At 38.2% G+C, this 13945-nt stretch overlaps 1 protein-coding gene across 1 annotated transcript in view; it reads right to left on the bottom strand.

Annotated features, from left to right (window-relative positions):
* Nucleotides 1-13945, bottom strand: part of THSD7B (thrombospondin type 1 domain containing 7B) — a 271641-nt gene that overhangs the window by 153914 nt on the left and 103782 nt on the right. The window contains exon 8 of the mRNA XM_026089076.1: nucleotides 512-703. Within this exon, the coding sequence (XP_025944861.1) occupies nucleotides 512-703 (192 nt within the window). The remainder of the gene's footprint in view (nucleotides 1-511; nucleotides 704-13945) is intronic.

Below are 13945 nucleotides of genomic sequence, written 5' to 3'. Positions count from 1 at the left end.
GTGTCAATGAAGATCCAGAGGAAATTATATAAATTCATCAAGGGCAATTTACTCACTCCAACAGAAAAATAAGACCAACATATTTTAGGTTTGCAATAATAATAAAGGTCCTTTTCTATTTCCTCATTTTCACAGCTTCCTCCTTTCTAAATCAGTAATAATATGTTCCTATATAAAAACACTTGTATGAGGAGTTTAGGTCATTCAGTAATTTCATTAGGGTAGGATGCAGCTGAAGTATATTCAGCCCAGACTAGGCCTTTAATATTCAATAATTTATAGGCTAAAGTAAATAATTTTGAACTGTGGCAGAATTTCTCCAAGTAACACATGCATTAATTCAAGCCTGTAAAGATCTTTTAGTTGCTAGGCATAAAGCACAGTCAAGTGCTATTTTTTGTCATCGTTACAGTACTGGGGTTAGCTCTGATCCAAATACGGTTTGGCAGAGGAATGCAAGCCAACTCCTTGAATGAACACGCAGTGACCAATCTGAAATATTACCACTCACCCTCTGCAGGAAGGGCCAAGATAGACCTACTTCTGCTTTGACTCCCCTCAGCGTTTTTACTGGAACACGACTGGGAACATGGAGACCACTGTGACCATTCGCTGACGACGCAATCTGTGGCACAAGGTACTTCACAAGCCACTATTTCAGGACGGAGAAGCTCTGAGCAAAGGTTTTGTGGTACTTCTTCACCTGGAACAAACAAGATAAAATTAAATAAAAACACGGACGAAGTTTAGCCTCGGTTCAATATCCATGGTCTGCATCACACAGACAGACTTTACGTTACATGCATGTCTGCCAATGGAAGAATATACCATAAAAGAACATTTGATTAGGCTTTCAGGCTTGAAAGTAAAGTACTCAAACAACCAACTGAGATATTTCTTCAGAAAAGCAAAAAAGAAAAATGCGGTTTAAGTTTGATGTACAACCTCTTGGCTATAGTCTGCTTCATAAAGGTGGCAACCATGAAGGAACAAGATGATTCAATCAGTAAAAAACTATAAAATCAATTACCACCACAAGCCCCATATCTTCCAGGTATCTGCATCTATACAATTTATTTTTCACAATGAGAACTGTGCAGGTCCCCACAGAAGATGTTTTCTCCCACATGCAGGCCACAGAAGTGTCTGATAGACATTTTGGTCATTCTTCTTCAACATCACAGAATTAGCCATGCACCATTTCCAAGTGTGCTTCTCACTCAAATCCCAGGAAATCCAGAAAAACGGATCTGCTGGACCACCCCTGCCCCAAAAGGAAATATTTGCTATTGGAGATGAACCAAGGGACTGGGAACAAAACCATCATTCCCGACAAGAAGCATCTCTCTAAAACTGAGAACGGAGATGGGAGCAGCTTACTAACGTCCCAGCCATACCTCCTCCTTCTCAGGCCTAGGGAAAGGAAGACACCAGTGAATACACAAGTTTCCTAGAGTGGGAGAGGAATAAAACTGCCTATGAGTTCCATGGCAAAAAAGGGATGAGACAGAGACCTCAGGTATGTATGAGTGTGGCTTTCCACCATTGATATGATCCAAACATACATACTACACAGAAAGCCAGATGAACAGATACACCCTTCAATGCCTATGGCCTAAAAAGCAAAGTAAAATATAGTTTTATTTAAAAATAACAAAGGAAATGTCCAGTAATTTTATTAATTACATAGAATTTATGACAAAAGCATAATTGATCATATTTCATGAAAATGAGATGAAATGATTCATGATTTTTTTGGCATTGAATTACACCTAATGTTTTGCAGATATAATTCAAATGATAGCAGAAATTAACTCTATAAACAATGGACAGATATGATTGACTTTGCTACACTGTTCTCTTGCTTGGTGCTGCTGGGCCTCATGAATTTTCAGTTACAAATCTGAAATTTCTTGAAGCTCAAATTGAGCTGTTTATAAGCAACAAGCTCACTCTAAATGTTACCTCTTTTGCCCTTATAATAGTTACGATGCTTTCCTTTGAGGTTTCTTTAATTATGAATCTAGAAAAAAACATAATGACTATTCAGGCTCAATTATATGTAGGAAAAAATTAAAATTCATAATGGCAACATCAGAATAATGCTGGTTCTCTCACCTCACATGCTACAGGAACAGAGGTCTGTAACGAGGCAGCCCAGAACGCAATTATAACTAAGAGGGTAAAAATCTGTATTGCTTTTACAAGACAACACATGTACCGGTGAGTAAAGAAGAGAGGCAGGCAGGCTGCTAGCAAGACTACATCAAGCTGTCAATAGCACAGTGGTATTATCTGCAGTTGCATCCCTAGATGAAGACAGGCTTATTGCCCCTGAGGCACAAATAAAACTTTTCAAGCATATTATGAGAAGTAACAGAGAATCTAGCAGGCAATCAGAATGCAAGAGATTTAAAAATACACATTTTTTTGTCCTTTTTTTCCCTTGCACTTGCCTATGTTCATCAGGAAATGCTCGATACACCCAGTCATTGTAGTGCTAGATACACCCAGTCATTGTAGTGCTATTCTAAATCTGCTCAATAACAAAACTGAGACCAAACCTTCCTTCAAGACAGTCCCCAGTCCTGAGGAGCACAGGTGTACAGCTGTACGGCATTTGGCAATCCCTGCAAACCATGCTTACTCACCCACTCAGACTTGCCCATTATCACCGCTGCTGCTTTGGATGCTCATGTAACACTGAGAACTATCTTTAGAGAAAAATAACGTAAAATCCCAAATAAACCCGTAAGCCTCATTCCAACTGTCTCCTTGAGTTATTTTAGTGTCAAAATCCCTGCTAAGATTTTGACAGCTTGTCTGTATAGCAGCAGATAACATGAGGGCATCCCGGTCAGGCTTGATTTTAGGAATTATTGTTACAGTAACATCATGAGATTACATGCTTTGGTGAAATGCTCTTTGGTAAAACATCTATCCTCCTTTCCCACCATTGTATTCCCAGGAAAGAAGCAAAGGAGGCATTTGCACAGCCAGCAACAGGCTGCTGAGCAACAAGGCACGAGATGGGTCGCAGGCCTGGGGTGCCACCATAGACACCAGCCACAGCAAGCACGCATCCCTCCTCCCCATACATTCATTACATATGGACTTTATGGCAAGGGAATGCCATCAAGAAGTGAATTTTGGATTTAGTCCAAATTTTCAAGCAATCAGATTGTATGACAGATATAAGTATTAAAGAGAACCACATTTGTTGAAAGCCACTGAAGCTTTTCCACTGGTTTAATCTGACTTTATAAAAGACCTTCTCTAAGCACGTACCACTTTACTCAGAAGAGAGCACCAAACACTTTGGTCTCCTTGGGGGTGGCTTTTTCCACCTGTGAGCCTAGGTTAAAAGGAGGCACTTGTACTCCCCCATTCTGATTCCACAGATTTTAAAGCAACCGTATCATGGGAAGTGAGGCAAAGGAGAAAAATCCTCTTTCCACTTATTCTCCCAGAGGTTTTTTTTCACATTGGATTTACAGCAAACAACAGCAACAACAGTAGCGCTGCAAACAAAGGCTGCAATCCATGGTTCCTCAGCAAAGAAAGGAAGATTTGAGTTTTGCTGTAAACAGTTTACCACCAAGTGCTTGAAGGTGCAATTCTACATTCACTTCTGTGAATTACTTTAAGGTTCTATTCACTGTGTTCAAGTTTAATTACTAGTTTGTATTAATACAGAAGGGTTACGGTCTTCTGTACCAGCTGCCTAGCAGAGAATTCTCAGAAAACTACTATATATTAGAAAAGAAGGCAATAATCTTTCATTTTCCATGAAAAATACTAAAATAGGATACATCTGAAATGTGCTTTATGCATTGTCACAGATTTACAGGGGATATTACAGTCCCCAGAGCTTTCTAACTGTTCACCCAGTAGCTTGAAGGTGTAATTCTTATCTCAGATATTCTGAATAATCTTTCTAGAGGAGGTTTGCTCTCTCTGCTAAATAACACTAATGTCTTTAAGCACCTATATAATGCATCTAAACACAATATGAATTCCCCTCTAAGCAGGTATTTAGGTCTCAAGATGTAGCATTTGAAACCAGCCATGGAGAGCAGTGGGATGGCAGATCACATCACAAGGATCCCAGTCTGGAATGCTTTCAGGAAAAATAGGGAGGGGGATAGTACTGATAACAACAGTTGCAACTTAGCTCCCTATCAGAATTTTTTGCGTGAGAACTGACAACGTTGCTCTGAAGTTCATCTTGGGCTACCCAGGAATTACATTTAGTGGCAGTTCAGAGCAGAGCAGTACTTCTTCAGATCACTGGTCTTTCCTACATAGAGCCCAAAGCAGGGCTCTTCATGGGAAACTGTACACTGGGTGCGATCTGCAGTGGCAGAATAAACTTTGAAGACTGTTCATTAGTAAATAGAGCAGTCAAAGACAAAAGGACAATAGGCAATTTCAAAAAGAAAAAAAAAAAAAAAAAGACTAGTTAGCTTGGACTGGATCCAGCTCATCGAATCTAACCTTCCATCAGTAGGCCACCATCTTCATTGGCTCCCTTCAAGTATTCATTACTTGCTCACTTAACTTTTTAATTAATGATTAAAACTAAATACATAAGATGAATTCAACAGAAAACATTTTCAACATAGGAGGGATTTAATCCTGTTTTTTCTAATATCAGGGTGTAATAACTGTGGGGGGAAAAAAGAAAAAGACAAGTATGGCATTATTGCAAGTATATTTGCTAATAAGGTTGCCTTATTGCCTGGTCCCTAATTTGAATTCTGGGAAAAGGTCATGAAGAAAGTGAACAAGCGACCACCACCACATACAGAGAAATAAAATTCTGAATGGAATTTCTGGTTCATCTATATTCATATGAATGAAAATCTTCCCAGAAAAGAAGGAACAATATAGAACTCTCTTTGAAAGAGTGAGCGTATTTTTCCAGAAAACTTAATTATTTTCCTATTGTCCTTTGAATCCTGAAAGGACAAGGCACTTCCACGGTCCTGCCGTTGTGAGGCATTAAATCAACAGGAACATTTCATTCCGAGTCAGTTCAACATTAAACTGCATCTGCTTATTTTACATAATGCCTCCCAGAAACCACAGCTCCAGCATATTATTTTCATTCTTCCCAGTGACCTGAGTACTCAGCTCCCATGACACACTTTAATTACACCTGCCACTGACGTGCCTCATGGCTCCGGCAAAGGGTATTACAGAAATGCAGACTGGCAAAGAACCCAAGTCGACTGGACAGGATAAGACTAAAATAGCAAAAAAACAAGTCCCATTAGGCAGTAGGAATTGAAAGAGGATCAACTTAATAAATTAATAGCCTCCTTTTGCCATTCACCACTATACCCTGTTCATTTTTTTCCGATGGAAAATTTGAAACATTACTTGGAAAAATCTCAGTTTTGCATGTGTGTGTGGAGCTCCGGCCTCTGCAGTGGGGAAAGGCCCAAGATGAAGGAATTGCATTTTAGATGGCTTTCCATTGCTACCAGGAAGTAACGAAAATTTATTTTGTGCACAAATGACTGCTGCAAAAATGCTGCATATTTAATGACAATTACCAGTTTGACATCAATATTTCTCCTTGTAGCATTTGAAATTGTTCTCTGGAAATAATGAAGCCGTCATCTAAAATACTATACATATCGTTAAATTTTATGTCCCATTTAAATCTCAGAAAAGAATGACAATAAACTTTGATTAAATACTTGCCTGTAACAGAATAAGATGTCAACAGACAGTAGTAAATTCAGAAAAATTCATATTGACTGTATGCCAGTTTGCTGACGGCAATTGCATATCTCCTTCAGAGAAAGCAGTCTGATGACAAAATCTTGGCCTAGACATCTAATCAGCTAACAGAAATGTTACATTTAAAAGCAATAACAATCAAACTATAACAATAGGAGAAATTGGATATAGCTGCTTTGCATATACTCATGTTTTAGCAACATCACTGATTTTTCTTCCATGTTGCACTACCAGTTTTAGAGATACCTTATTAAATCCACAAGCTGCTGTGTTCAGTCTTCCTGCACACATTGACTTTTGGACTGGAAGACCAATGTCACACTTGACTGAAATTCTTGGCTCCTGGTTGACTTTTGTTAATGCCAGTCAATAGGTAAGAACATCTGTGACAAGCGATGTCAGTTTGTCAAGGAAAGCAGTGGTGTATGGAATAAATTTAATTGCAGCGGTCCATCACTATTATCAGAACCTTGTAACAGAAAAGAAGAATGAAGTAACAAAGAAGAAGAATGGAGGTAAAGATCTATCATGAAAAAAAATTAAACTGAGAGGAAGAAAAATCATTCACATGGGAAAAGAGGGAATAAGTCCAAATATAGCCAGGATCATCCTTGGGGACAAAAAAGAAAGAAAGAAAACAGATGACACAATCCTTAAGGGTTTGAGTTGAAAAACTTTGTTAAAATGCAATTATGAAAAAATGCAGCAAGTAAAACATTCTAGACAAAAAGAAAAGAAAGACAATGAATAGAAAGAAAAAGAAGTGGATACAATAACAGAGCCAGAATACAGCATTAGGTAAAGTAAAAACTAATTTTCAACTGCATAATTCACAGTGAAGAATAAGGAATACAGCAGAAAGTTTCAGGAGAATAAGGAAACAGGAAAGTAAAAAGATAAAGAGAAGTATGAAAAAACAGACACAGAGCAGTAGAAAGTAAGTTAGGAGAAGAAATAGTATGTCTGGAAATACATTATAAAAATCACTGTAAAACATGAAGTTCTGCCCTAATCCCCATGTCACTGGCCATGACCATGTCCCTTGGCTGTTTCAAAAGGGGCAGCGTGTGATCACTTTGGTGATTATGAGAGCAAAGACTTTGAAGAGTACGGAAAGAAGTGATACTTGTTTTTCTTTCCTTCATATCCCCTTCTGCAATTTGGCCTGTTTATCCCTTTTTATTTACATAAATATATGTAATAAAATTGATTTGCGACTCCGAGGAATCTTCAGTGAAGGGAACACCGGGGGGCATTTCAGCAAGCAGCCAGCAAGGCTGCAGAGAGCATCCCAGCTGTAAGACTCTGCCCTATTATACAGCAGCCACCAGCCTAGAGGTTAAAAAATGATACAGCTTATCAGGCACGCTACCTACCTAACACGTTGCCTGCCATGTATTTCTTTGTCCCACGCAGACCATGTATTTCTTTGTCCCAACACAACTAGTCATTTAAAGAAATTTCCTACACATGCACCTGCTGGGCTGGGGAGTGAAAGCAAAAGAACGAATTCTAACTCGTGGATGGGTGAACAACTCCTCCCGAAATAAGAGAAATTGCTCAGGTGCATCTGAAAGTAAAATTACATTCATTGTGTTCTTGGAGAAGAGCATATGAATTCAAGTAGCTGCTCCGGATAATTAACAGAGCACAGCAATCTGGAAGCGTAAAATGTAAGAACTAAACATATTCCTTATTAATGTTCTGGGGGTTTTTTTTCCTCTTTTTCCTTTTTCTGCATTACCCCCTACTACATACAAATGGAGGAATCTACACAGGTGGGTTGATCAAGACTGATTACAATTAAGATTTATGGTTGAAATTGATGCTGCAGGATAACTATGAAACAGGTGTCCCTCTATTTCCTTCTCTGGATTGCTTTGTGAAAAATGTCAATTAACACAAAATATTGTAGAAGCCAATTACATGAACTAGTCAAATGTATTAAAACATTATGTGCTACTAAAATATTCATTTATTTCCAAAAATTTAAGATAAAACAATCATTAAGAGTCAGCTTGTTTATTCCAAGAGCATATAGAGTCCACCTCACCTTATATATTTGTACAGTGGGGCAGCACAACTTTAGTGGCGGTATTTGGGCATTTTAATTTAGAATAAAGAAGGTGGTGTTTTATTCCCAATGCATCACAGCTGTAAATTCTAAACACTCTATTTTTGCACAATTCAGGTGCCATCTTCATTCTCAAAACTCAATAGAAAAGAGTAGAAGGACAAACAATGGCAATGATACACTCCTACAAGATTTTTATGCTCTAATAATTGATCCAAAAAAAAAAAAGTTGTGTGTGTGCATGGAGAAGTGCAATGCTTTTATACCCATTGTTCTGATTACTCTGACTTTTGGTCCGATATGCTACTCTTAATGATGTACTTTGATGGCTTGTTCATGATATCATTCAAAATCCAAATTACATTCCCAAAATAAGTGTTAGCGATTTGCCATATATTGTGGAAAAACAGAATCTTTTTTTTTCCTAGCCACAAAAATTGCCCCAAGAGTGATCTGTAATTAACATCAGACACTGAAATATTGTAAACAACAGTAGAGCAGAAATGGTTTATCTAAGTTGGCAAAAGTCCTGTTTTCAGATACGGTGAACACTAATGATAATAAATAATTGCAAATACCATCTGGCCTCTTTGAAAACATCTTTCTCCAAGTCTGCAATTGAATCTCTACAAAGAAGATCAATGCAAAAGAAAATGAAAACAGTAAATTAAAATTAGATTTATGCCAACTACTTAAAAATAAGTGCTCATTTAGAAGCAGTTAACACAAAAATATGTTCTAGTTCAGACTCCAAGTGTGGTCTAATCCTGTAAAGCAATTCCAAGAGCTTCAAAAATCTATCAGGAAATGTTCAAAACTTGGAGGATTGAATACTAGGCTATTGCTAGGCTATTTTTATCAGAAATACCAACAGTAGTTAGTATTTTATTTTGCAATTTTGTCTCTAATTCATCCACAAAACTCAGAATGGAGGGATATTAAAATATGCTGTTAGACGGCTTTAAAAAGACCAAAATAAAGAAGAAAATATACTCAATAACACAGAACAATCATCAATTGAGAGTCTAAATGAATGACTGAAATCTACTGTTGACAAAAGCAATAAAAAACAAAAACTATGATCACTGGTTACACCAATATTGGCACGTATCAAACTGAACCGGGGTGGCAAGCCAGCTCTCAGATGGGTTAAGTTACACTCAGCTAATACACTCTGAGCTATCCTCAAACCATTTTATAATAAAAAGAAGAATGGAAGTGTTTAATTCCTACTGTGTTTTGTGTAGATCATTTAGTACTTAAGATGGGGAGAAATCAAACAATGTTGGCAACCCAAAATAAATATTGCATTTGCAGTGTGCTTCCACTTTGCCCACACAGGTGGAACTTTAATTACATCACTAATAACTATGCCTACACTTACAGTCAGTGGTGCATCATTCCTTTAGCGCCATTTAAAGTGCATCAGATCTCTAAACTGCTCCACCTTCTATAACCAGTTCACTGATTATACTGTAACAGCAGCCTAATCCTGCTTACAGTTCAGCTAGGATGGCATCAACAAAAAAAATTTAAGGGAGGGAATCATTTATGATCACCTAAAATGTGCAAGGTTTATTTAGAAGTTTCTCGTTATTCTACTGCTCCAGAAAGTTTACATAGATTTAAGGTTGATTACTGTTCTTTCAAAAAATCTACCATTTCTCCCCTTTATTCACAGTCCAAAATGTTTCAAAGTCATCAAAAAAAAAGTCTAAGAGCTGGAATTTGTGATTATTCCTCTCACTTAGACAAAATCCCATTGTTTCCAAGAAGAAATCTTTCCTAGTAGGCAGTGCAGGTGAAGACCTTGTATTTGGATAGTGTAATTAAAAAGCAACAGATAACAGATCTACTAGTGCGTCAGAGAAAAATGATGTGTATTACTCGCAGCAGCCTTGAGACAAAGCCCTTGCCTGAAGCTTGCTCTAGATTTTTTAGTCTAGGTAAGGCAGCATACTACTTTTTCTTTTCTTTAGGCTGGTGAAACTATTTCCCAGGAAATTTTTCATTCTTTTTCTCTGCTTTGATGAAGATGAATACTGTCATTTGAATGTTTACACAGCAAAATTAAACATATCCACAGCATTGGCTGGCATTACTGTAGTCACCTGGGAAATGTGTGTAGCCACCAGATCAGCAGCTACCAGAAGACGAAGCCCAAGAGCTTGAGAGGCTATGCTGAAGCTCCACCACCGCATCTTCTCAAATCTCGCACAGAGTGGAAGTCCCTTGTCCCTACCCCATCAGGCAGGGGTAAGGTCTGAGCTGGACCGTTGCTATTAAATCAACTGCTGACCCCATCACACAAAAACAAAAGAGAGTATGCTACATGCCTGCAGCTGCTGACTCATCTCACATCAAGCAGCAAAGCCAAAACCTGAAGACTGTGTTCAAAGACTTCTACAAAAGGCCACTGCCCTGAAACGGTAATCTCCTCAGAGCGCCCCTCTGCTCACAGGTAGACAAATGAGGAAGATGATAGGGGACCAAGTAAATGGACAGTGACTAGAGAAAATGGAGGAGATGGAATTATCCTTGATGTCAAAATTTCATCAACGCAGGGTTTTCTCAAACGTACCGAAGTTCAGCTTACGTGCTGAGCTAGCGTTTCAGACAAATGTAGTTCATTGAGTTGAGAGGCACCCACGCCAACAACTACCCTCCCAATAAATCTGTCATGCTGACCTATTACTTTATTTGTGCTGCTCCAAAGCAGAAACAAAGATGTATGAACTGTAATGGGCCTGGAGAGATACAAACTAGTCGTTCTCGAAGAGTTTTTCGCCTACTGTTGCAGAACCACTATTTTAACTTTACTACTAGATTAAAGGAAAATACAGAATCGGTAAATGAAATTAAATGAAAACCTCTCTCTTTTTAAGCACCCTGAAGTGTCAAGACTGTCAGGAGGCATTTGGACACACTGTTCAAAAGCAAGAACTCAAACAGGAAAACTGGAGAATATCTGATAAAACTTGGTTTGCAACCACTAAAGAGTCTTCCAACGAAAAAAGCAATAACCACTCTGCAACTTAGAAAATATTCCCGTTCTGATTATTCAGCTATTAAAATGGGAATGTGTCATTTTATGACTATTGCTTTCGGCAGGAGATATTTTACACTTATATTCTCAAGGAATATGTATGTAAGGAAGAACAATATTAAAACCTTCAGATTTAATCTGTATTTTCAAACATAAGCACATTTTGACAAACTTTCTAATAGTTCAAAATTCATAACATATATGAGCATGATCACATTACTCTTATTTATTCTTTCTCTTCTCATGCACAGCAATAAAATTTTACCTTTGAACTTTTATTTATTACAACTTTTACTCAACAGAGTGCATGCACACACAGAAATATAATAAAGCTCTGCTAATTCCATATGTTATTGAAATCCTAACACTGCAAATGGTATCTTACTGTCTTCATGCATACTTAAAATTTCAATTCAAAACCCATTTCATTAAAAGGGCTGGTTAGGCTACAACACATGCTTATTTGAAGTTTGTGCATTAATGTAGGAGAATTACATTTTATATATTTGGAAAAAAAATAGGCAATACTAGTGTTTGTTTAGAAGCTGTAACCAAAAGGCTTGATCGATGCTAAATAATTGAGTGCTCCATCCATCAGACTCCTAAGCACTATAAAAATGTAGAGAAGCAAAGTATTAGAGAGTAGCCCCTGCTAACCAACAGGCTGTTGTAAACTGGCCTGATTCCACAGGCAGTGAAATCAGCAGTAAAAATCCTGTTGACTTCACCCAACTGGGAAGTGTTCATCCGGTGCAGTGGTGTAATAAGAGCTCCAAACTCAGCTAAGCACAAAAATCTGAGATCACAGAAAGAATTTAGCTTGCTCATAGATATTTAAGTGTAACCCAATGAATGTCAGTGGGGTGCGGAGACAGGGCTGAGTGTTTTCAGTATCAACAGAGATATCTGCTGTCAGATGGAAAATAAAACTGAGGAGCCATGAAGATCATGTGAAATCAAACGTTAAAATGAAGAAGGGCCATCATACAAGACTAATGGTACCTGGGCAATTAAAATACTACAACTGGCAACCAAGACAAATTTTAAAAATCACCTAACTTGGTTTATATAATACAAAATGATGCGGCAATACAAGTCAATAAGGTAACAGTTTACGCAACCAACTACATGATAAAGTGCAAAAGCTGACTCAAACTTCAAGTATAATATTGGCACAACCTCCTTTTTCTTCTGAAAGGTCACTTAGCATATTAGCTTCAGCTTCATTGATTAGAAGCAGAGATAACTGCCACTTAGATGGACCTCAGAATCATTTAGAAAAAAGGCAATGGCATGACTTTCTGCATACAGTGTTCTCATCACATCTCTGGTAATTGTTCAGTCATAGATAAGGTGGAAATAGGAAGAAAAAAAAAATCTTCTTGGCTTCTCCGGAAGCACAGCCAAATAATGTTTCACACCTCCTACAGCCTGGACTGAACAGATTTCCCAGTCACAGTCAGTCATCTCAATACCCACAGGCACAGACACCTCAACTCTCTGCCTTCAGGTGAAGTCACACTGTTAGAAATGGTTCGAGCAGTGCTCCCAAACTCATGGGGTCCGTAACTGCTGTTCTCCTGGAGACAGATCATGCTAGCACAACTGTGACGCACATTGATACAACCACACTGGTGGAACCTTAAACTCTACTTAAACTCTAGAACTGCAGCCAAACCCTGACTTTAATTCGCCTAATCACACACCTCTGAGATGCACCAACATTTTGATCTTTGTAGAGTGTTACTCTGTTACTCAACACACCTCCGTTGCTGCACAGGCTTACAGGCCATCACTGAGGACTAAGCCTGAGACTTTCACCACTAAAACCTTCTCAGTTGAACTACAGAAAAACTCCCCTGTCTATGAGTAAACAGCAGTCACATACAGCCTCCTGAGCCAGCTACTAGAGAGACCAGCAACTGAATACATTGAGCCGATTAAACTTTTTGACCGTGAAATACTAGAACAGGCTGGGGGAAATAGGTGAGGGTTGTATGTTAACGGAGTTAAATCAAAAGCTGACGGCGTTGATCAAAGTCAATGGAGTTGATCAAATTAACCTTCCTGAGCTATTCTGTGCCACCGCAAGCCCAAATGAGGCAAGGCAAGCATCATCTTCCCATGCCTTTTGAAGTCAGCTATCCAAGCTGTAGATCAGAATCTAACAGCAAACAACACAGAACAACGCAGCCAAAATCATGGATTTTTGTACTGTTACAGCTGTAAAGTGGACTAAGCAGCAAGGCAAAGGCAAGAGATTCTGTACCAGAAGGTATAGTCACCTATATACACAGAACAGAAGAGTGCTTTCTGCTGAAGGATAAGAAACTATTTCAGAGACTTGGTCTTGACCACATTTGTTTTGAGAGGAATACTCACATATTAAGAAGTAATGGGAAAGGTTTCCTTGAAACAAGGTAAGCATAGCAAGATTTTAACCGCTCTCAGATAGTTAGTTGAAATGTATTCCACTACAGATGGAAAACACTTTAAAGTCACCTCACTAGCAACATAAGCTTCCAACATATTGAAATCTGGCAGGAAGTGTTAATACATACACACTAACAAGCACTCCTACAACCATGAATGTTTAATCTAATTTTTCACTAGCTGACGCTGTACCTAATGGCTGCTACTTTTTTTTTTTTTTTTTTTTTTTTTAAGTCTTGAGACATGGAAAGAACTAGAGGAAAACTACTATAAAGCAGGGAACCACAGAAATGCATTCAGAGGGAAAAATCTCTGGAGAAATCCCTGAGCAGAACATTATCAGTAAAACAGGGAAGATAGATAATGTTAACATCTGGACTGGGACAGAGGAGGGAGAAAAGGGAGTTAATACAAGCACCAGGGAAGTCTGCCGGTATATTCAGCAATCATAGGGTTACATTTAGACAATGTATAGATACTTCCCAGCAATATATAACATGTTATTGCTTATGTACTATGTATATAAAGAGATGCAAATAAAATGAGTTTTCAGAGGGCATATAACACTGGCTGACTGCACAAGGTAAGTTATTGCATACCAGCTGACTGTTGGAAAAGGAACTTTTATACACCTTTAGGGG

Source organism: Apteryx rowi, unplaced genomic scaffold (genome assembly GCF_003343035.1).
Source record: "Apteryx rowi isolate R43461 unplaced genomic scaffold, aptRow1 scaffold_8, whole genome shotgun sequence".
Taxonomy (NCBI): domain Eukaryota; kingdom Metazoa; phylum Chordata; class Aves; order Apterygiformes; family Apterygidae; genus Apteryx; species Apteryx rowi.
Note: the sequence above shows the minus strand (reverse complement) of the source record. Positions and strands in the feature narration are given on the sequence as shown.